This window comes from Eutrigla gurnardus (assembly GCF_963514095.1).
Source record: "Eutrigla gurnardus genome assembly, chromosome: 4".
NCBI lineage: Eukaryota > Metazoa > Chordata > Actinopteri > Perciformes > Triglidae > Eutrigla > Eutrigla gurnardus.
This window is the reverse complement of record NC_139918.1, coordinates 13,119,551-13,144,999: the sequence shown is the minus strand read 5'-3', so window position 1 is coordinate 13,144,999 and position 25,449 is coordinate 13,119,551. Positions and strand designations below refer to the sequence as shown.

The window sequence follows — 25,449 nt, the reverse complement described above, 5'->3', positions numbered from 1 at the left end:
CTAATTGGAGGGAGAGGATGCTGTTTTTTGCACCAGCATTGATCCAACATTAAATTGTACCTAATCAGCTTCAAAAAAATCTTTGTCAGGCGTTTTAAATGTTACCTTGAACCTTCACACTCGTTCCCCGATCACGTCATCCAATCATGTGCCCATCCCTCTCTTCCACTTCCAACTTGGCTCTCCCATTTGCTGCCTAATTGGCCTCTCAAGGATAATTACCTATTTGTTTGCTTGTGTGTGACAGTCTGTGGATGTAACGCCGTGTTTTCTATCACCACGCGTGTCTTGATGCTGCCGTATTTGCATCTGCGGCTGTGTGTTTTCAGATGGGCCCTCTCCTCAATGTTAATGTCAAGTGAACGCCGTGGATCCATGGCAGGTGTGAGAACAGCTTGAGGCTTGTGTCATTAGCCCGCCACCGGTGTCACTCCGTCCTGTACCGATCCAGCCTGGCATCATCCATCCACCACATGCCGCACACACACACACACACACACACACACTTTCATTAAAGTGTGTATTAGCTGCAAAATGGCTTAATGCGCTGGTCTCTGTATGTGACTCCTAAACTGATTATGAAGGAACCTGAGGAGCTGGCTTGGCTTTCTCTTTAGCTGACATTTACCCAAACTGCCTGTGATGATGTCGTGCATTTCAAGTCATTTTAAGAATCACACTGCTTGTTAAGCTGCCGAAATTAGAGAGGTTTCAGTTTTTACTCTTAGACTATATGACTGCTGGTTACGTAAAGGTTGAACAACGTCAAAAATGCTTTACATGTTAACAGGAAGCGAGAGTGAGAGGAGCGCAGTAGGTGTGGAAGTGTGTCATCTCGACCGTTTGATACTTTTGAATGCACTGGAGTCAACATGAGTGAAGGCTTTGGTGTGGACACGGCACAGAATTGGGACAAAGTGACAGACTGCCCCAGTAAGCCTTTGGCACTGTCATCACACTGCATTGTGGGTAACACCGCATGACACGACCACAGGAGTCGGAAAATGAATTTTCCACCGTGGGTGCATGCCTTTGGGGTGATTAACAAGGTAAATGTTACTCAATACTAATTAACGCTTATTGATGCTGATTAATGTGCATTAAAGGGGCCATAAATGTTTAATTCTTGTTACATGCAGCAGACGGAAACCTCTCGGTGCTGCTACCTTGAACTGATTCATGTGCACGCATAAAGGAGTGGCAAAAAGCAGCTGGTGGTCTTGATAGCTCGGCTTCCTTTGTGTAAACTCCTCTGGATGTACAGCATTGTGGGGAAAAAATGAGATTCCCAAAACATGAATCAACTTCTACACAACGGCACACCTAAAATGTTGCTCATTAGGAGTTAAGTACCTGCCAGTTTCTGCTATTTTACTTCAGGATTAGTAGATTTGTGATCGTTATTATACTCTACAATTTTATTTGAATTTTACATTTTTGCAACTTGAATCTTACTGCCAGATCCAACCACATGCTGCTGCTGCTGCTGCTGCAGGCAGCTGTGAAAGAAGTAGTGATGGACGACCTGAACATGCTAAACTTTTTGAACGACTCTTTTTAGTGTCAGCTAAGGTGGTGCCGCCGCTCAAGGCATGGAAATGGAACAGCCAATGAATGAGTGAGAATCATCGTCTTGGAGCTGCAACGAGACAAATGGCAAGTTGCAACTGTCATGCAACTGTCATGACTTTTGTTGCGTGTGTGTGACGAAGCAGGACATAGACATCATTTTCAGTATGGATTACAATAAGTGACCAACCAACAACCAATTTTAAAAACATTAAAATTTAATTTTTCGGAAGCTGCAACCATGGACACGGAACCTGTTAAGCTGAAAACAAATGTTGCTCTGAAATGGTCGTGATCCTGTCGGAATTCTGGAACTTGAGTCGGTGTTAGAAAAACCATTCTGATGGCCAAACGTGTAACAACCAGATATTTGGATGCTGGTGACAGTTTTAATTAAATGTGTAAAGCTTGCAAACTCTGCTGGATGACTGGAGCAAAACGCCACTTCTGTTGCCAACGCACGCGCCGCATATTTTTGATGACGTCGACTGTAAAACGGTCTATAAAGCCTAAAGTAGCATTGACTTTTTAATCATTATTTAGGTTTTTGGCACCAGAATCCAACCGATTGTTGTGATGTTTTTTTGCAAGTCCCCGAGTACTGAATTGAGTGCTTTGTTCAAGGGCACCTTACCGGTTTAATTTGAGTGCAATATTGCTATTGTTTTATATCCCATTCACATTTTCCCAGGGTGCAGGGAATAAAGGTTCATCAGGTTCATGTCTGCACTGTCCAGCAGCAGCTGTAACACAGCAGAGCTTGTTTGTCGGACTGGGCGGCTCTGGGGAGCGCCTCGCCTGCCACACTGGTTGCCCCGGTACAAACTGGCCACACACAGACACACACACACACACCCACACACACACACACACACAGAACAACCTACACACAAGCCTGTGATCACAGTGTTCATTGTCAGTGTGAGCCAGGGTGGCACAAACAAACACAAAATGGCTACCATTCTTGTAGGAAACCGAACACGCACGCGCGGACGTACACACAAATTGCTCCCACGTGCATTTGGATTGACATACCAGCCCACACACTGGGAAACACACACTCAGAACACACAATCCCCAGAGCCCAATATAGAGTCCATTACTTCGGAATGACACACTGCTTTCCTCCGAAACACGGCATGTCCCTCGGACTTCGCCGGTCCCGACCGGTGTGAGTCACACAGGACTCCCAGCAAACCGACATGATTGCCTTGGTACCCATGCGGCTGCAGTGACTACATGTTTAAGGACAGAGTGACTCACAAACGCCCAAGATTACCCTGACATTAAAACCCACAGCTTGTGTAAATACTGCTCTATTATTCCCGCTGAGCTCTCTCATTCACTGTTTGCAGTGGCGTGATTCATACACATGTGACCAGAAGAGTGCCGCTGGATTGGAAAGCATGCATTTACACTAAGGGAAGGGGGAGAAGGGGGTTTCCTCCACTGAAATGGCTGGCATTGTCATTCTGCAAAAGCCGCCCGATCATTTCGGTTGAGATTATTACTTACGGGCTCAATGACATCATGACATGACACTTCCTTTTAGAAGAGTTCCTTAGACGGTTTGATGAGCTGTTCCATGGTTAAACATCATGAATGATGCACGATATGAACATGTTTCACGGTGGAAAAGAACAAAGGAAGGACCTCATCTTGCACATCTTCATACATTTTATTTCTGCCAGCAGGATGACATTATGAGTTCAGAGCAACCCTGTCTCCGACAAAATGAGGTCCCTCAATATCATTTTCACGGAAAACGTAGCTTTCTATCAGTTTGAAACACATGGTTAACGAATGAAACTAAACAGAAATAGTCATTTGAAGACTAACCAAGAAATGTTGTTGCCTAAACCTGTGGTATTGGGACAAAAATGGGACAAAAGTACTTCACACAGGACATGGACAGCAGTCTCCTGGGTGAAAGTCCCGTGTATTCAGACCTTGTCCTTTTTAGATTTCGCAGTGTGGAATCTGAAAGAGGACAGCACAGTGTTGGCCTTATCAAGCTGGCATCGACCAGGTTGGCAGGTTCCGTTGGCATAACATAACACGACTCAGACTGTGCATTAAGCTGGTGGAATGCAACGATAGGAGCCGCAGCTTGTCTTGGGTGAAACTCCAGAGATCTTTTAAAATACAGCGTCTGTGGATTAACATTATGGGAGGATTAACGAGCTCAACGACATGCAGTCGGTATTCCTTGTTATTATTATTATTATTATTATTATTATTAGTGGAAGGAGGGGTCAAAAACTAGTGCATCGGAAAGTCACCCAACCTCACCAAACAGTTTCATAGTGGACAACAGTCAGAGATGGTGACATAGTATTAAAATAACTTCTCCCAAAGTGTTGTCCTGAAGTGACAGTTTCCTAAACTGTACGTCACAATTTTAAATCCAACCATGATGTTTTCCGTAAAGCTAACTCAGTCAACAGAAAAAGAAGCTAGCTAAAAAATCACTATTGTGTGACTGACTTCGAACTGTTGTTAGTGTTGCACCAAGAGAGAGTCCCATATGAAAGACTAAAGATTTACATTGCTGTAGTCCAGAAGGGTGTTTTCTGATCTGAAAAAAAAAAAAAGTGAATCAAGCTGTGGTGCAAACAAGCTCTCAGAGGGAGCCGTCCGCCAGCCATTCCTCTTCCTCACCGCAGGCATAAATTGCTTCAGTTTTAAAAACTGCCCTGCCATCCTTACATCTTTATAACTTTTTTAGAAAATAAACAAATAATTGCAATGCACTCGGGGAGTTTGTGTTGCAAAGTGTAAATGAATTGGGCAAATGGTTTTGGAGGGCTTCCACTGCAAATAGCTATTATGAGATTATAATGTGATTTACACATAATTTGAATATGCATGACCATGACAGACGCAAAGAGGATTTTATTTATTTATTTATATATTTTTTTGCCTGCGCTATTAGGCAGCTTTCCAGTCTTTGCACATTGTTAGATAATTCCACAGCACTCTGGTTTGGCCATGCTGCTGACCAAGCCTTTCATGAATTTATGAATCTGGGCCTGAGTCTCTACTGGCTCCAGGAATTGTGGTTTTCTCTGCACCCTGATATCCTGGGAGGCAGAAGGAAAGCTGACTTGTTTTACAGTTGTCATACTGCAAAGATTGGGTATTTTATTTCAGAATCATCATATCAATTCCAGACTATTCATGCCATTGTAATGGTGTTAGTATTTCCACAAGCTGCCTTTTTTCTTTTCGCACATGTCAGTCAGACAGGATGTGGAACGCTGCCGATGGGGTGGAGGATTCCCCTCGGAGTGGGGAGGAAGGGGAGGAAGGGGGGGAGGACTGGATTCCAAGTCTGGGTTACAGTGGGAAGGAGGAGGTCACGTTCCTGTTTGTTTGCATTATCGGATGGCAGCCGCGGTGGAGATGTGAATGGGGGTGGGTCGTGCAGGGTCCTCTGGGGTCATTCACTCCTATCATCACATTCACAGCTGCTGGGGCTGGGCTGAGTGGGAGGACGAGGGCAGGGGGGGAGAAAAATCTCCCATGATGTACACTCCTCAAGCATGCTGGACTTGGAGTTGGAGTAGAATGGGGACAATGAGGTGGATCCTGTTGAATATCGCTGAGTGAAGCACTGTGGTTGTAGCCGCCCAGCATGAATGAATGAGCTTAAAAAAGGGAACGTCGATGCTCAGCCAAACTTCCCAGAATAAACAAAAGTTTAAATAAACCTTAGCAGTCTGAATGCGCTGTTTCAGAAGACTGAAAGACTTCTCTATATCAACGGACAGTCGATAGGATGAAAAACATCAGCATTGGTGTTCATTATCTCTCTATTATTAATTTCTGTTTTCTCATCAGTGAGAAGGTAGAGCCTTACGTTTCCATGCAACTAAACTGGATTCTGAATGACGTTTCCAGGGAACACATTTTTTCTGGAGCAAATGGTTGCCGTTTTAAAACCTTTGAATAATGTGGTAACAAACAAGACTAACAAAAACCAAAAGAACGCTTCAAAAAGGGAAGGTTCCAACAGCAAAACTACTTGGTTAGGTTTCTTAAAAAAAAACTTGAATTGAAACAAGGCACACATACAAAAGAAGTACTTATGTTATGTTTGGGCAAGAAAAGTACTTGGTTCAAATGGGACACGAACAGCAGTTTCATCAGTGAACGCCCTGTGTTTTTTGACGTGTCCACCACCCGATCCCCTCCCTACATGGACTTGTGATACGTCGAGAGCAAACGGAATCCAACAATTAGTTTCCCTTGAAATGTAATTCACAATGTTTTGTTGTGCTGGACTGTAATTTGAAGGAGACCAGGCTGGTTTGATTCTCACTTGGATGGTTGGACTATGTATATGGAACAAAGATGGGGATGGGATGAACAGACGATTTCCAACTGTTCTCAGGTCCGAATGTGGCACTTAAAGGGCCATTAGCAATAATGAAATAAATATATGCCATGTAAAGTGAAATGAGGTTTAAAAGGAGGCGAGATGGGGGCGGGGGGGCATCATTCCACTGCGTCTCCACACTGCTGCCATGTCCTCAGCTCTAGTGTTTGTTTCCACGACCTGTTTTTCCGATCAATTCAACTGCGTCCTCTGCATTTCCCATTTGCTGGGATCCGGCGGCTTCCTTCCTCTCGTGAACAACAGGATGTGTGGTACTTGGACCGTACATGCAAGATTTTGTAACTTACAAATCACTTTTAGCTCTCTATAGTGCTGCTGAGTCTCGTATTAAAAGGCGTGCTCGGGCTTTCACAGATCAGTATAAATGTAGATGTTTTTAATAAGATATAAGGCCTTCGGTATACCTACACTGTAAAACCATGTTCAACCTAATTCCTGTAAGCAATGAAGCAGCGGTGCAGTATAACACAAAACCATTACGGACATAAAGTTTCTTGTACATTACCGGGATTAACAGAGCCTGCACATATCTCATTCTGTCATAAACTCCCGAGGTGCAGTTTAGTCATTTCAAACCTGCTCTCATCTTTTTTTTCCTGCTTTGTTAGGCTGAGATTCTGATGATTCGAGTCATTAATTCACGGCGCTCGCTTAAATGCAGGGCTGATAATGGAGATGAGGAACTAAATTGAGCCTGTCTTTGGAATCTGAGGCCCTGCACTGTGGAGATGATGGGCGCTTTGTTTTATTACGGCACGACATGCACTTAACTGCCGTTATCATGACCGTCCACGGACGCGCAATATCGGTCTTTTTGTAAGATTTACGCGAGATTGCAGCGAAACGGTCCCCAGATTGTAAATATGTTGACTGTTAAAACTGTCCACCACCAAGAATCACATGAAATATTTGAAGTGTGTTTTCAATGTCGATATAAGAGGGAAAGAAATATAACTACTTTCGGTGTATCATTCGATAACACTTTCTCCAACCAAAAACTCCAGTTAGCCCTTAATAATTGTTGATAAGTTGCTATTTTCATTTTACGCCATCAATCACATTCTAAGGCATAAATGCATCGACTATTATCTCACATATATATCTCACTTTGGAGCGAAGCTGCTTTCTTATTCCACCAAGGATCAGCATTCAATTTATCTTTGCTTCTCTCTCTCTCTGTCTCTCTCTCTCTCTCTCTTTCATTCAACCGATGTTGATAAATCTCCACAGCTAAAGCAAAGCTAAAACGACTGACCTCAGCGCTCACAGATGATAACAGCTGGGCTCCCCTAAACTGAAATCAATACTTTATCTTTTTACATTTCTTCTTTTTTTTTTTTTTTTTTACGTTTCACACATTTAAGCTGATGCAATTGTGTGGAATAGATGTTTCACTGCTTTGTCCCAAGATGACCAATTGTTCAGTTCCACTTTATTTCAGTAGAAAAATGCACTCAGTCTCAATGGATATCTTAATGGTACATTCTACATTTTATATATATATATGTAAAGTCTTTATTTTGAAACTTGTCAATTTCTAGATTTCTCCTTTTTGACCAAAATTTACCAAAAGTTAACATTAGATAATGCCTAATTTGCATATATAAACATCCAATTTCAGAAAACTTGCAATACATTTTTTTAAAGTCTTATATATAACTCTCATAGTATGGGGATGTGTTTCCACGTGGACCAAACCAGAGACATTCAGCAGATTAACACACTTCACGGTATATCAGTCAAGGCAAAGTAGAGGCCTCTGTTTCCACGGAGTAGCTGGTCATGAGACGACGATGACTCAGACTCAGATGTGACGAGACGTTCCTCGGCATCGTTCACCAGCCTGCCACTCTGGCTTATTGCAGGTGGAGGAGATGGAAAGGAGAATCTCTTTCTCTACTTGCACACCAGGTAAACACATGCATGGTTGCAGATACACCTGTACTCGACGAACAGCAGCTGCATCAGAGATCTTCTGCATGGCAACGTGAGAGTAAAACACTGGATCATTTGATACTAAAAATAGCTATATATACAAAACAGTATAAACAAGAACATAAAGTCCACAGGTAGCCTGTTCTCCTCAAAATTACACTCCCACACAAAGAAACTGCAATGTGAATTACTTTTTGAGGGAAACATATTTTGTCATTGATTACATTTGCTCTTGATGTATCACAAATGAGTTCCATGAGTCTGTGGAGGTCCACATAGTGAGAAGGTCTTGGCGGTGTACGGGTCAAGAACACCGGCTTTGATCCGGAGTACGCTGTTCGTGTCCTGTGTGAATCAAGTGGTTTGATTGCCTAAACACGTTTTTTTTAACATATACATTATATAGTTTTGTCACATGTTTTATTTTGTTCCCTATCCGCGTTTTTCAAACATAGACTGTGTATATAGTTTCTATAAGAAGTGGATGTAGTCGGCCAGTGGTTGGTGGAATACAACTTTGAAGCTTTGACTTTTGGACATCACCATCTTGGATTTTTGCAACCAGTGAACAGAAGTGACCATATTTGGACTGTGGAGGATCACCAGGTCCATCTAACAAACACAAGTAGCAGAGCGACACCCAGGGCAGCAACCTTACTGGAACTGGATCCAACAAAGATCCTAACAGAGTTAACTGTTAATCTTGAATCTTGGATTATGGAAGCTAAGTGTTGCATTGGTAGTGTGGTAGCGAAGTTAGCATTACCGCGGTAGCATCGCCGTAGAGATGAGACCATGAACTCAAAACTAATGTTTACAATGTTTAGTGAGATAACAAATTAGTGAGAAGTTGGATAATTTTCTCATAGACTTCCATGCAATCAGACTTCTTTTTGTAACCAGAGGAGTTGCCCCCTGGTGGAGAGTAGACAGAATGCAAATACTTCTATATTGGCTTCACTTTTCGAAAACAGAGGTTGCCACCTGATTCTTTGTTCAAAGTTCAACCGTTTGGTCCTGAATAAAATATGTTTTCTTGGCAGCATCATTGAGAGCTGTTGCATGGGAACGTCATTTTGTAGGAGTGTTTGGAGTTTTGGACTACATCTATATGCCACCTGCAGTGTGCTCACTGTATGTATGGGATTAACGGGATAGCCCATGTTACAATGGGAACTCGTATAAAAATACATACACTCTTCTGGGATTTCTAGTTTTAAACTGTTTCATTTTACTGTGAGAACTGTATTACTTTCTTTAGGAGGACTTGGTTTTAAAGCTACATTTTGAGGCAGGCAGAGTGTAAAGCACTGCATCAGACAAAAATAAACAAGGTAATTCACATCAGCATCAAACTGCACCAATTTGTCTTCAACTCTGGGACTCCACACATTTTCCCTGCCGCGTTGGAGAAAAGTGTTCGAGACTCTCACTTGTCACTTTTAAGAATCCTCGATGACCAACTATCCTGCACCCCCAACATCACTGCTGTGGCCCGATCCTGCAGATTTGCCCTCTACAATATCCGCAGGATTCGGACCTTCCTCACAAAGGATGCAACGCAGCTCTTGGTCCAAGCACTGGTCATCTCCCGCCTTGACTACTGCAACTCTCTCCTGGCCGGACTCCCGGCCTATGCGATTAAACCATTGCAGCGTATCCAGAACGCTGCAGCACGCCTTATCTTCAATCTACCCAAATTCTCCCACGTGACCCCCCTCCTCCGTGACCTCCACTGGCTCCCTGTTGCAGCACGCATCCAATTCAAGACGATGACACTGGCCTTCAGGGCCATCAATGGAACGGCACCTGCCTACCTTCAAACACTGGTCAAACCTCATGCCCCGAAGCGAGCACTCCGCTCCTCTACTTCAGCTGGCCGGCTGGTACCACCATCGCTGAAATCAAACAAATGTCGCTCAGCAAAGTCCAGACTCTTCTCTGTTCTGGCGCCTCAGTGGTGGAACGAACTCCCGACCAATGTCAGGACAGCAGAGTCATTTGCCATCTTCCGAAAAAGGCTCAAGACTCACCTGTTCAGACTTCACCTCGACTCTACATAGCATGACCCACTAACACCCTCCCTCGACCCCCCCCCCCCCCCCCCCCCGCAAAAAAAAAAAAAAAAAAAAAAAAAAACTCGGATCGTAGCACTGTTACTCTTGAAGTACTACTTTACTCAGATGAGGACCTAGCACTTGTTCTATTTTTAGCTCTTACTGCATCGGCAATGATACGTCGTGGTTTCTTTGTTTCCTTCTTTTGACAAATGTACTTATTGTAAGTCGCTTTGGACAAAAGCGTCTGCTAAATGACCTAAATGTAAATGTCACCGGCAACACATTCACAAACACCGCATGTTACGTCACCTAAAAGCTTTCCATACATGCCGAGCCATACATACTGTATAGGCACTCACATTTATCTGTCTCGCACTTCCTCTCTCACTCTATTGGCTGGCTGCTTGAGTGCTCCCCTGGGACGCTCAAACCCAGCATGCCAACGTTCCAGCAAACGGTTAACATACTGTAGTCATCTGAACCCCCCCCCCCCCCTGACGTGGTGTTCAGCTGGGGTGACTCATCTAATGTACAGTTGATAGATGTGGGAAACGCATTGGAATTGACCTTTCTTTGTGGACATGTCTCACAAGTGGAATTCTGGGTAAATTCCCACAGGTTCTTTCAGAACTGGGTTTCTGTATATGAAGTGGCTGATTGAGTTGATCAGACTTCAGACTCCTCTCTTTCCATCTCCCACCTTCACCTTCGATTGCCAGAATCATAAAGAGGAGCACGACACTAGAAAGACGCTCCATCAGTGTGATCTCACAGGAAGCCGTATCAGGATAACGTTTGTGTTTGACTTGAGGGAAGAGGTCGGGGGGTGGATGCTGTTTGTGTCCGTTTTTTGCCGAAAGTCGTTTTGTTGCAGTTTGTTTTTTTGTTTCAATTTCATAGTCATTTTAAGCTGAACCATGATGTTTTTTAATCAACCTAATCAAAATGTTTTGTAGTGTTTTTTTTTTTTGTTTGTTTTTAATTTCAAGTTAATTAAGTATGTGTCCCATCCAAGAGAAAATCCATTTGTATGCAACGTCGTTTTGTAGACATGGTTGTTCACATGGGACATGAACAGCGGTCTCCTGGGTGAACGTCATGCGCTTGTTTGACCCACCCCATCCGCTCTCTACGTGGGTTTTTTCACTCACCTTGCTCTGAGTGTTTATTGCTGCTATTCTTTATGTGTTCATAAGTCTATTCATTGATTTGTAATTATTGGTTATTGGCAGCTTTTTTGCCACTTTTTGTGCTAGTTTTGGTGTGGAAATGAAGTTTAGGCCCTCTCTTTCATGATGACTAATGCAACCAAACCCTTTCATTTGTCAAATAATTTGTCTTCATTTGGTCATGCTTTGAATATTGCTTTCTTGTCCCGGGCACATTTGTTTTCATGCAACCATGTAAACATCACTTTGCTGATTCCCTGCACAGTTATTACTCATCCAGGGAAAGTGCTGCTTACCTGCGTTTAAGCCCTGAGCATCACGTTCACTCTGCTCGTCCGATGCAGCTACCTTGTGCCGTCAGACTGCAGGGAATTCAAAACCTTGAACACGTGTCATTCAGCCCGTCATATGTTTGCTCCTCCAAACCCTGCAGGATTCCATTCCCCTTTTAATGACCGAGGTCTTATGATTCTCGACCCAAACAGCAACAACCCAAGATCACTGAGACATGTGATGTAATGAACCAATTACATTAACTCTGCTTGTTTTTGCAGCCGAGTTAACTCCACAGACTGTTGCTCATTGTGCCCGCTGTCTGCGCTTTTACATACTGTACTTTCCTTCGTACTGAATATCTTTGCATTTTGATTAGATTGAAGTGACAGGCAGTTGGGGTGTGTGTGTGTGGGGGGGGGGCACGCTGAATTCATTAGCAAAATCAAGCCTCTCATTCGTCCAAATGCTACCAAACAGGATACATTTTGCGAGATGATCAATTGAAAAATCTTCAACGTGCAGCAACAACTCATTGTTATTTTGTTATTATTGGCAACAACAAAAGTCTCTTTTGTCCTAATTGCAACAGTGGATTTTTAATCAGGCACCAGACACTGTTTTCAAATTAAGAAGCGGCCATTATCTGCTGTGCAAAGAATTTTAGGACAGCTAATTAAAAGTGAGTGTCCATTTTTTGGCATGGTTTCTAAATGCAGGATTTTAAAACTGCGCATTGGAAGAGAGACAGCAACGGTTTGTTTTCTCTGCTTGATCCCTGTTTTTTTTTGTTTTTTTTCTGTGGTTACACTTTTACAAAAGGACTTTGTCTGATTATGTTTTCAGCTGTGATATGAATATTAAAGTTTGGGGTTTTGGAGCGAGGATATGATAGCAGCATCTATTTAAATGTGTTCCGAATCTACAGGAAACCTTAAAAAAATTGATATGCATATAAAATGATGTGTAGTAATATATCACAACCCTATTTTTGGTTTTTAATTAAGCAGAAATGTCATTCCTGATACAGAAACATTCTCACCCAACCAGTGAACAGTGCGCATGAGAGGTATACAAATTAACTCCAGGCCTTACAGGAACAGAGCAGCGCCGCTCATCTGTTTATGCTCATTATTTTGTTGCTATGGATTCCTCCCGTCACAGACAGACCGGCATCCCACGTGCGTTGCCACCAACATCAGCCACTGCTTCATGGCAACTGCACTGATTCTATACAGTCGTATGACTCATGCTATCTTTGCATCAGAGTCGAGACAGAGATGACTTCTGCTACCGCGAGGAAGGGAGGGTGCAGGAATTTGTTTTGAAGGCACAAAATTCAGATTTTCACAGAGCACAAGGGGCTCTTAGTGACGTCAGAACAAACGTGTTACTTTAGAAGTATAAGCTGGTGAGTGTGACACATTGAGGTGACAGTGGTGCAGACACTCCACTGTAGTAATAATGAATGGACGTCTCAATGTTACCCTGGATGTGTTTTTTGTTTGTTAGGGCGTAAGTTGGGTTACTAGTAAGTAGTAACTTTTAACTGGTTATGAAGCAGCCTCAATTTAATACATTAGACCACAGAGAATGTCAAACTAGCTTTCCAAAAACATGCATTCTCTACCAGCATGTTGCATATAGACAGAAGTATTAACTAAATGTACATTACAGTAGGTACACTGATATAAATACTCTATTGTCCTCTGCACTCCTCATAAGGTCAACGATGAATCATCGGCGCTTTAGGGAAGCATGACTCTTCCCTTCTTACTTCTCATCCATGTCAAAACAGAGACCCTCCATGTGCTCTCTGTCCCCTAAACCCCCATAGACTCATGACAAAATGTGATGCTGCTGAGTGCTGCAAATGTGCCCACAGCTGAGATCTCAACAAAAGAGACTCCGTTGTGGAGGCGCTCGACCGGGCCGATGGCTTAAACAATGGCGCTCTGTTCCAAATATGTTGTTTGTCACATCGCCTGCCTTTAACTCGTCAATGCCGCCGTTGTTCCGCTCGATTTCAACTTTATCCCTACATCTTGTGCAACTGGATATGTAGTTTTACTCCTATGTGCTGTATGTTAGGCGTCCGTCAGCGTAACAATAGCTCAGCATTGCTTGCATTGTTTGGCCCTAGAGAGTGAGATGAAATCATATATGCTCCGTCGAAAAAGAATGGCATCTGATGGAGCGCATGAATTCAAACCAATTAAAGGCTTGTTTGTCATATTAGCTGAAGGGGAAGTAGAGTTGAAGTCCTGACTTAACAAAATAAAAGCTTGACAGACTGAATCACCTGTATTTTAAAGCAATCATGAACCATTGAGGTTTTATGACATATAATTTTCACATATTACATTTCGTGCCAAGCCACACATGGCATATATCAACATGTCATCATGAAGGCCTATTACCTCTGATAAGCATTCATACGTCTTTGATCTGGGGAATCATGGGAAGTGGGTAGCATTTACAAGGAGGATGAAGTGAGTGCGTTTTTCTAACATGTCATTCTGCAGATGCAAGATATGTATTAGGATCTTATATTAGAAACTCGCACTATGCACAAAAGCTGGCCTGCACTTTTTTCTTCTTCTTCTTCTTTCCTGTTTCTAGAGGAAATGAACCGGTAATGTGGTTTTCGTTATTGCAATCGAGAATAGTATCTAAACACGCTTTGGTTCAAGAGAAGTAAGCTCTCTTTTGTAGAAAGAGGAGCCACAGGTGATTGAGATTAACACACACACACACACGCACGCACACACACACAAACACACACTCACTATCTCCAGCAGACGCAAACCTGTCCCTCACGATACCCCTGGAGCTGCTGCCACTACAATAACCCGCACCCGCATTTTGTGAATAATCATCTTTATGGCAACTCTATTATAGTTTAATAGCTTATTAAACTGTCTCCACTGTCACGGGGAGACTCATAATAATCCTCGCGGATCTCTGGACAGCCATGAAAAGGAGAAGTCTCTCTGATTTGTTTCATAGACTACAGAAATTGATCAGATCTCTTAACGACCCCCCTGAGTTCGCAGACACCTCCGGATATTATTGTAGCCTTGGTTTGTGCGCTCTGCGCGCAGGAGCGATACTGAATCAATGTGTCATTCTTTGGTAGACTTTCCTCTTAAAATCGAGGCTTTCGGCCGCCGTGAGAAGTCCGCAAAGTAGCCTGTGTGTGATCAAACAACAAGAAGAGATCTATTTTGGAGGCTGGAGCGCTTCACGGCCGGCTCGCAGCGCTTCTCCTGCGGCCGCCGCTGCTGCTGTTGCGGCCGCCGCTGCTGCTCCGGAGGACGACGCCGAGGCTCGCGCTCGCTTCAGTACAGAAGTCGACTTCCTCGTTTTGGCACGAGAGGACTGCGGGTTATATAGCGCCCTAAAAATAGCGCACATTCAGCCCAATGGGAGCCGGGGACGCTGCGGCTCGCGCACCAACCACAGCGCACAGGATGAGCGGGCTGCGGCTCCGCATTGGCCGGGGCCGGTCTGGTGGGCGGGCAGTGCGCTCCCGCGAGCTCATTGGCGGACGCGCCGCAACGTAACGCAATCACATGGGGGTGGGTTTGTCTGTAATTTTGAATCGGGGGGGAAGTTTACAGTGCGCTGACGGACTTTTGGAGAGTTCAGTGTTGTGCGCTCTCGGTGCGTCACACGCTCAAAAACCTCCAGTGGAAGCGCACGACTCCAAGCCTGTCATACATGCGAAACACAGCCAAGACTCCGGCTCCTCTCTGAACCCCACCAGCTGCGTTGTTGTTGTTTTTTTTGCTCCCCCCCTTGCAAGCTTCTACTTGCGGCTGCACCGTCGGAGTGAAATGGATGTCATCCCCATGTGTAGCATCTTTCAGGAGCTCCAGATCGTGCACGACACCGGATACTTTTCAGCCTTACCGTCTCTGGAAGAGTACTGGCAGCAGGTAAACGAGCCATTCCCTCCGCCGACACGCGCACCAGCTTTGACAGATTGTCCCGTGCGGACTGTTTTCTTTTTTTCTCTTCTTTAAAGCGCGAGGAATGTTGGTGATTTCAGGGAAACTTCCTTCCCACTGACAGCTGCGTGTAAACGTGCAAATGTCAAAGTTGTCTACGCAACTCCACGTTTGATTCATTGCAACAGCTCATTTCCTCTTAAAAGTCGCACTGCGTGTGTTTCTTTTCTGTTTATTTCTTAGGGGAAGTGATGCAAGTTCCCTTAGTGACAGATCTCTATGAAATGTCCACATTCTCTCCCGGTGTGCCAGCAGTTGACTTTGAGGGTTTGCCGTATGATAAGTTTGAAGGGTCTATTCGAGGTGCTTTTCCGCTGACGTTCTGCTGTTGGAAAGATATTGTTGCAGGTATTCGCGGCGCACGCTGCCATGTTTTAGAGGCGCATCGCGCTGCGATCAAAGAAAACACACCGTGTTGCAGATTTAGCGTCTGACTAGCGAGCCGTGCGTCTTTGCGCGTATCTCCTCCTCCCCTCTCTCTCTCTCTCTCTCTCTCTCCCTCTGACTCTCTCTTGCTCTCTGACACACACACACACACAAATGAGAGAGAGAGAGAGAGAGTGCCAGACTGACAGAAAGAGAGGGACTGATTTCTATTCCAATTTGGCTCGACAAAGCGGCTCTGGATGACAGACAGACAGAACAGTGGAGTTTTATACTGGAAAGGAAGGGGGGGCGAGAGTCGCGTCTTGTTCTAGTTTTGGGGGGGGGGTTGGATTAAATGAATTGGCAACACGCTTCAGTCTTCTTCTATCTCTCCGTCTATCAGATCTCTTCGGGCTTCAGGCCAAGTCGCCCTCCCAGGCATTTAAAGCTCGCCTGGGATTCATCCAGCACTGCTGACGAGAAACATTTGCCTTGAACGCGCACTCTCTCTCTCTCTCTCTCTCTCTCTCTCTCTCCCTCTCTCTCTCCCTCTCTCCCCCTCTCTCTCTCTCATTACTACCACGTTCGCACGATATTCCTCTTTTAGCTCCAAAGTGTTTGGGATAAGTTGCGGTGACCTTTTGGGGATTTGGTGGAACAGTGTTCCTGAGTGAAAGTATACACACGATTCATTGACACCGAGCTTTGTGGATGCATTGAATCCATTACGATATTGCTGTGTGAAGAATAGCGTTATATGCTCGTCCTTCTGTTGCTTTAATGAGGTGTTTATGTCTCAAGGTTACCTCTGAGTCTGCACACTGTTTTGAAATAATGGACCTCTGTAAGCATGTGAGCTGTGAGCCTCCAAACGGGGATATTCCCCTCTCAGAGAGTCTCCCTTTAATATTTCAGAGGCACGAAGAGGTCAAACTCTCCACTGATGGGGAAAATACTGTGTGAGAGAATTTACTTAACTTGCAAATCTTTAGATGTATCATGTGACCTGAAGCTGGCCGTCTATTCTGCTGTGTTATGAAAAGGTTCGGCTATAAATTGTAATCTGCTTCATTAGGAAACTGTTAGCGGCCCTGGTATCTGGCCTGTGCTCGCTGACTGCAGTGGGTTGGGGAAGTGCTCTCCCACTTCCTTTTCAAAGAAAATAAGCCCACAATCCACAGCGGCTCTTGCAGTATTCATGCCAGGCTTTTTATGGACCCCCATGAACCAGACCTCCCTCCTGTCGGTCCCTGGTGTGCTATGTTATTTCTAGCGATGCCTTCGAATGCATTATTAAATCCACATTATGTTGAATAATTGATAGATTTAAAAGATCTACAAGCACTTCCCTAACCCAATGGGGTGGGAGGGGGGGGCTCTGTAGCATATGTAAATTTCATGACCAACCTCCCAATGCACGCACACACACAACCATGCAAGCAGTGGTGGGTGAGAGCACCTTGTTCTTGCATGCTCTCAGAAGGAAATGTGGTGCTTGTCATCTTCCCTGATATGGCCTCGGAGGGCACCCGTATTCGACTATCCTCTGCATAGGACATTGTGTCTTGCCTCATTCCTGCAGGCAGGAAGGAAGCAGAGCCAGTGGTGTTACAGTGTCACAGCGTTTCCCCCTCCTGCTGCTGCGGCTGCTAAGAATACACAGTGTGGAGAAGAGCCACGGAGTTTGTTTCCCGTGAAAACGAGTCCACTTTCCGTTTGTTTTTAGGGACTTTGCTGTTGAAGAGAGTCGTAGCGTTGCAGGCCTCAGGCTCTGTGCACTCACTGCTATCTCGTCTTCCCTCCACACAGACATGCCTGGAGCTCGAGCGGTACCTCCAGAGCGAGCCCTACGTCTCAGCCACGGACCTCAAATTTGAGAGCCAGGAGGACCTGTGGAGCAAGCTGATGCTTGCCTGCGGGGACAAGTCAAACGAGTCGGACCCAAAGATCCCCCACATCAAGGAGGAGGAAGACAATCAGGACAGCCAGCACCTCGACGCCGGCGGCTTCAACTCCGACGCCAGCAGCGAGGCCTCGGACAGCTCCGAGGAGCTCTCCCCCACCCTCGACTTCCCCTCCAGCTCTTTGACTGACATTCTGGGAGACGACGGCGAAGACCTGGGCTCCACCATCATCAGCACGCCGCCGTCCTCGCCTGAGCTAGGCAAGGAGGGCTCTGTGGGCCAGGTGTGGAGTGGGATACAGACTGTGCTGCACTCACCTGGGAAAATAAGGACTGGGAGCATAGAGAGGACGGGGCTGACCAGCGGGGAGGCCTCGCCTGACGGGAGGAGGCGGGTGCACAGGTGCCTCTTCAACGGCTGCAGGAAGGTGTACACCAAGAGCTCGCACCTCAAAGCACACCAGCGCACGCACACAGGTAAAGATGCCTGACAGTGAGGTGTTTCTATCCCTGCCATGCAAATGTCACAAGTGCAAACTAACTAGAGGGGGAGGGGGGGAATACTGACAGGTTTATGACATCAAGTTATTTTTTGGCAAAGTAAAACTTAACCAACGCCTCGGAAAATTTGAATACCTCCAGAAAGTTGATTCCTCACTCGAAGTGCTGAAAAATCGTCCTGCATACTTTGAATAGTTTGTCAGGAGGAATGCCCACAACTGTGACCTAATTCACACAGAGGAACGTGACTTCATGCGGCGGGGGAGGGAGACGGGAGGGACGGGAGGGGGTGGGACGTCCTTTTGCGGCAGGAGGAGAGCACCCAGAGGATGTGGATCCTGAAAACAAATCAACAGTTCTCAGATTTCACCAGGGAAAACAAAACAGAAACCGGCTCGTTTGAATTCACAGTCCAAAAAAAAAAAGATGGGAATCTGACATTTTCATTGTTTTGTCCGTGGGTTCAAATTTGAGCGGTTTCCCCGCTCACCTTTGACCTCTGCCAGGCTGTTTACAGCTGTGCCGACCATTAGCGCAGGAAGTCACATTCCTAGCATCCTTCACTGACCATGTTAGACACATGGTTAATGGCCTTCAGGACCATTAAGAACAGGCTCTATTTTTCCCTGCAGCTTGCGCCCATTACATAAGCCGTCGACTCGAGCAGCTCCTTAAAGCTGCATACCCACAAGGCACGCGGTTGTTTTTCTCTCCGGCTCAATCTGCTTAGCGCCTATTTGGACGGGCTCACATTTTCCCTGAAATCGGCATTGTGACACCTCGGATAAGTCAGAACTGTAAATATTGGCCACATATTGATTTTCAAGATGTAAGATATTCTGACATTTTGGTTACAACTGCTGCAACTGTGGCCTTCAGCAAGAGGGCAAATTCAGTGGATAAGATTGCTATTTGACAAAACACTATCATGCCTGTAAACCCGTTGAACTGGTGGGGTCCTTCTAAGGTTTTGAAATATCTGAACAAAATTTTTTGACAAAAGAATGCACTTCCTGATCAATGTTCACCTTGGTGATGTCCGCAGGCGAGAAGCCCTACAGGTGTTCATGGGAGGGCTGCGAGTGGCGCTTCGCACGAAGCGATGAACTCACCAGACACTTCAGGAAGCACACTGGAGCAAAGCCATTCAAATGCAGCCACTGCGACAGGTGAGGGATCATGGGAAAACTTCACATGTTGGATTGTCAAAATCACAAGCCGCCCTTTTTTTTTTCTTTTTTTTCATTGGTGGCAGAAATAATGTCTTTTGAGCAAAGTGTTTGTGAAAAAAGTGTGAATCCCCTTCCCTTTACCTTTTGCTGCTAAGCACCCGTTCACTAACAAGGACCACCACTTCTGCTCATTAGTTCATGGAAATGTGGAGGGACAAGTGAGGGTCAAGGATGGACTGCTGAAATGGGGTCGAGGTCAAGGGGTTGGATGAAAAGAGCGTTGAGTACAAAGGGTAGAATGGGGATCGTTGATGAGTGGAGCCAGAAGGTGTCGTGACATGAAGCGCAGGGCAACATCTCAATGAGCCATCGGTGCTTTATCGGCCCCCAGGTGGTTCTTGTAATGACAGATGTTGGCATTAGACAAACTGGATGAGAGCGAAGCATGGGCTTTGTCCTTGAGCCTAATACCGTGTCACATATACAGACCAGTCCAGGTCAGCCTCCTAGTCGCAGTTACCAGAAAGGTCTGACAGGGCTCAACAATAAGGCTGGCCCCCTTGTCCCCTGGCGACTAAAAGGTCACATCGGGCTAATTAAACATAGAATTATAGCTGTATACAACACATATTTATGACTCTTTAAAAAAAAAAAAAAAAAATCAGAAGTGGGCCTTAAATGACTTTGATCTTAGAAAAAAAATTACCAAAGGGCAACCAGACATGACCGCTCATTCTTCCGACACACAACACCAGATTGAATAAATGGTTTACTGCGATGTAGTGTGAAGTTAATCTTCTCTCTGCTTTCCCTTCTCAGGTGTTTCTCCCGTTCTGACCACCTGGCGCTGCACATGAAGAGGCACATCTAAGATGGCCTCCGTGGTCGAGATCTCTGAGGGATGATTCTGGTTGATTTGTCCTGACCTGTGGGGGGATCAGCGAGGCCGGTGTGTCCTGGGAGCGTTAACAGGGGCACCGCCGCGTTCCAGTCAGTGGAAAAAGAAGAAGCAACGCAGGCTATTATTTGCACCATACTTAGTGCCTCCAACACCTCGCTGTGGAGATTGCTCTTGAAAGGCTTTTACGGAGGAGTGGGTGGGGAGGGTGGGCGGGCAGTGGGTGGGAAGAGACTTGGGGGTGGGTGGGGGGGGATAATGTTAAAAAAAAATGGGAAAAATCTGGGCTGGAGTAGATGGGAAGAGACTCTTCTGTATGGTGTTCAACGCTTTTTTCCTGGAGGATTATGGGACTCCTGCGGGGGTGCCGTTCCTCCGATGACAGTGTGTTTGCCTGTACGCATGGGGGACTGTGAGTGCCTGCGACTGGATGCCTGTGCTGGCTTTATGGAGCGGATGGAGCTTGCATTGTGGAACTGCGAGTGAATGACACGATGTTATGTGAGGGAGGTTTTTTTTGGGGAGGGAAGTGGATATTTGTGGTCTCACTGAGAATGAATGCAAGCGAGAAAAAAAGGGGGTTCTGTCCGTGCTGTTTGAGTCTATTGGCTGTGGAGGGGCTTTGTTTTTGTGGAGCTGGTGTGCGAGAGGTCGCCCCCTTTCTGTCCGGAGGTGGAACTACAGCTCCCAATTTCGAACATGGGAGGTCGTTTTGTTTAGTGCAGCTATTAAATGTGCAATGTATTACGTAGCCTGTCTCGAAACATACACGCTATAAAGCTCATTTTGTTGTCCATTGTGTAAACTTTGTATCTTTAAAAAAAAAAAAAACTATAAAAAAAAACAAAAACAAAAAAAAACAACGGTTGTACACAAACAGTTATTGCCATTATAACAGAAGTTGCATGGGATCTGGGGATGTGTTGCTCACCTGGTTGCTTATAGGACAACACAATTCCATTCAAGAGCAGCTACCTTCATATTACTCAACATCATCGTATATTTACCAAACGCATAAGGCAGTCATCTTTTCTTTTATTATCAATATTTTCTTGATAAGTTGGGGATACCACTATTGCTTGGCAACTTTCTTAATTATGGGATATTTGTTGCTTTTTCTTCACTTTTGCTCTTCTCTTTAGTTCTATCTGTAAATGCACTGTTGACCTTACTGATGCCTTATGTAAGTGGCCTTGTCCTGTTAGATCTCTCTCTCTCTCTCACGCTCTCTCTCTCTCTCTCTCTTTCTCTCTCTCTCTCTCACACACACACCATATGGGGGTTGCGAATGCACTAGTGCGTTATTGAATTGCTTTATAAAGGCTCTGATCCATGCAGTCGCACCTTTGCCCTTTTGTCTCGTGACAGACTCCTCTAACCTCCTGAATAATAATAATTTTAAAAAACAACTCAATATCAGCTTCAAATTAACTGCCATTTTTTTTTTACATTGTCGTGCATTCTTTGTTAAACATATCGTAACAAAGTCTGAAAATTCCCCCCAAAAAAATTGACCCAGGTGTGAGAACGAATTGTGGAGCACTTGAAAAAAGCAACTCAATTTTGTAAAGGTTTGCTACTATGTAGTATGAGGTGGCATGAATGCACTTCAGATGGACTGTAACTTGCTGTCAAAAAGGTACAGAGTCTTGGAAATATGTTCTCATGAAAATGTGGCACGCTCGGAAATTAGGATTTACCGCAAAGAAAACATTTCCGCTGAGGCCATTATATATCTGTTGATGCGTCAATAGCTTGCAGTCTTTAAAGAAAAAGATGTGTCCTTAAGAATGGTGGCAGCATTCTCAATCATGAGTCTGTATCGATGTCGTAAGTTTTGGTCAGTCTCGCCCTTGGGGTGAGTCGGTATCTTTACTCAGCCCTGGTTTAAACAACCCCGTGATCTGAATCAACGGTACTGAAAACCAGTCCAACCAGTTTGGCTGAGCTGTGCTGCGGTTCTAGAGGTTTCTGTCTATGTCTGCAGGTGAACTGAGATGAGAGCAGGACCAGATGTATGTCTGTACCAACTTTACTATATGCATGTTTTAACTTAAGTTACTGTACATGACTTCAACGCACTCCTCCATGGGTTGATACAATTCTCCGATCTTTTTTAACTTTATTTAAAAAATCCCCTCAGTTTCACAATTGGAATCAACTCCATCACCATTTAACACATTTCTAGAAAGCATTTTGGAGCCACAGTGTTTTTACTGGATACAGTTTTGTTGAAAAGTAATACATATGGAAGTGTTGGAGAAAGAACTTTATCTGAGTTAAGGTATGGCTGCTTTAAGTGGTCATAAAAACCTGTTTCTGTCAGTCTCGCAGCTGTGCAGGTGAACCTGGTCAACATTGACGAAAGTCCATACACTGAGAAAAATGTCAAAAATGCAAAGATATGTACATTGTAAACTAAGAGAATTTTGTAAGGAAGCTTCTATTTTGAAAGGGTATGGGACCAAAAACAAGTGCAGTGTGTTGTTTCTAAAAATGAACCAATAAAGACAAGAAGCTGAAGAATTATTGTAACATAGACGCACTCCATTCTCCTTCATTTGCTTCTGTAACATCTTTGTTTACGATTTGATTGGAGGAAGGTAGAGCAAATGTACGTTTTATTAAGGCATCGATTGCTTATACACCTGTGGCCTATCATCTTTCAAGGGAAAAAAAAAACTACAAAAAAAAATTCAGAAGTGAATTGTTCTGGACACTTGAATTATCATAATTTTGCATTCTGTTGCCCACTAAGTATTATGTTTTTTGTTTTTTCCATTTTGCCATGTGATTTCTCTCTGCCCTATCTTTAGCTAAAGAAAGTTTATTGGATAAACATGGAGATAAAAAAAGGAGGCTCTATTTTTGTTTGTTTTATGGCATAACAAGATTTTTTCATTTGAAATTGTTTTGTAAAATAGTTTCTGTATGAATGTATTTTTTATTGGAAAATCGATAAAAAGAATTTATTGGATTTACATGTGTGTTTTGTTTTGTTTTTTTCTTCTCTGCAGCCCTCCATGGACACAGTCAGCCAGGAAGTCTCTGTTTATAGGATAGTCAGTAGATTCCCAAAGGAGAAATGATCTCTGTAACCCCCTTTTCCCATAGAGGTCAAAGGTCAGGGTCAACTACAGATGTGAAACATACTGCAGCTAGATCCAGGGCCACATACTCAAAGTAGTAGACAGTCATCCATAAGTTTGTTGAAAAATGTTTTCTTATTGCCAACACATCACCTAAAAAAAGACCAAATCCAACAATGCATTATTCCTTCTCTCAATACTTCTGTCACTTCCTTACCCCTGTATGTCGCTCTCAGGCCAAAACCTGTAGATTATTCCTGAAGATGTTTAATCTTTAAAACAGTTTTGAAAACGCTCCATAATTTGTGTTACACTAATCCACCTATATGGTATTAACTGCTGCTGCACATCTCCCGTCCAAACTGACCAATTTGCTTTACAATGCAAATAATAATAATAGTATTCTATTATGTAACTTGCAGCCTACTGTAATGTCGACTTCAGGTGGAAGTATATCGACATATTTCACTCTGAGACGCTGCATAGGCTACAGTGTAACCCAGCCTTGAAGGAGACTTAAAAACAAATCCATAACGTTGAGTCCAACACTTTTTTGTGATTTTTCAATTTTTCCGTGTTGAAACAGTTTTAGTTCCGATCTCAAACACATTGCCCAATTGAGATCAAACAATGACTTAATGTGGTTATCGTGAATAATAAGGTAACTGTCTCTGCGACAGTGGTGGTGGTTTATTGACTAGGGTTCAGAAAACATCAGAAAGGCCCATAGTCGTTATTTAAACAGTTATTTGCATTATAAGTCCCAACCGTCAGACCGGACCGCCTTGGCAGTCTGAGTGTTAGACGATACAGTCCCTGATGGTAAAGGTCTTTTCAGGAGATTTGTTAAAAATAAAAAAAATACAGAATACCAGACTCATCCTTTAAACCTGTCACCTTACACCATCATCAAAGTCATGGAAGTGATGGCCAAAGCTGTGAAAATAAGAGCCAACTTGTAATAAACTGGAATTATCCTTTAAATACAACCATCCCCTGGTGAAATCCTCTCTATAGAAGCTGGGATCCTTAAGGCATGTAAAAAATCTCTATTCTGTTTATTCTTACAGATATATTCATGATCAGGATGTCAAGATGGAAAAGCTTAACCCAAGTTTGACAAAAGAGCATCGATGTGAGCTGTTTGGTGGAATGTGCATTGTGAGGACAATCTGTTCCTCCTGCCACAGCCAAAAGCGGCGAGTTTTCATCTTACTCTCCAAGAAATTTATGCAAATTAAGTTGTGCCGCAAACAAATCCCTGATAAGAGCTCCGCACACTACACAGACAAATAGCCTCTTCATCTCCGATTGCAGGCACAAAGTGCTTCAGCTTTAACGCTGCTCCATGGAGTCTGCCACGCTCCGTGCCCCAAAGCCCCTAAATAATTGAAACGCTCTCAAGATATATTTATTGGTATTTTAATTCAAATTGCCAGAACTAAAAACTCTACAATATAATGAAATAAACAAGTAAAGAAAGGAAATAAGTTGGACTGTGAAAAAAAAGGAAGAAACAGATTAAATAAAGGAAAGTCATATTTTTCCAATCTGATATCTCTGCATAGAAAGCTTCTCATTTCCTGACTAAACTTCCCGGTGACATGACATCTTCTGAAATCGAGGGACATCACATGCCATGCGATCATTTGGTGGGGTTTTCCCAAGTATTGGGGAATTGGGCACTCGATTTGCATCGCTGCACTGTAAAATTATTTTGTAGACACAATCAAGGCATTTAGATAAATTAAATATGCATGACCGTGACAGACTAAACCCTCTCTACCCCTATTAGGCTTCCCACTCTGCGTACAATTAGAGACAAGCAATACTCTGGTTTAGTCACTTTAGTGGATCCTTTTCCCCACAGAGACTTTTAAACTGCAACTGGAGTGTTTCAATGCGGAATTCAGAGTATATCTATTGCCTCTACATGGCGACGGCTGAGCTGGTGGCTTCCAGCTAACAGTGCTAACAGTGCAAAACAAGGTAACATTGTTTCTGAGGGGGAACTGGTGGGTGGGTGATACACTTCTGCGATGCCGTCATGGCTCTGGATGGTGTTGGCAGCTGTTAGGACCGTAAGATGGCAGTGCAGA

General features: G+C 44.1%; 1 protein-coding gene across 1 annotated transcript; it reads left to right on the top strand.

The window, feature by feature from the left end:
* Nucleotides 1-15,019: 15,019 nt before the first annotated feature.
* On the top strand, nucleotides 15,020-23,238 carry LOC311012847 (Krueppel-like factor 6). The gene is made up of 4 exons (XM_084008597.1): nucleotides 15,020-15,349; nucleotides 17,597-18,167; nucleotides 19,237-19,360; nucleotides 20,183-23,238. Exons 1-4 carry the CDS (start codon nucleotides 15,248-15,250, stop codon nucleotides 20,232-20,234), a joined length of 849 nt encoding a protein of 282 aa, XP_083864723.1. The 5' UTR covers nucleotides 15,020-15,247; the 3' UTR covers nucleotides 20,235-23,238.
* Nucleotides 23,239-25,449: the final 2,211 nt, after the last annotated feature.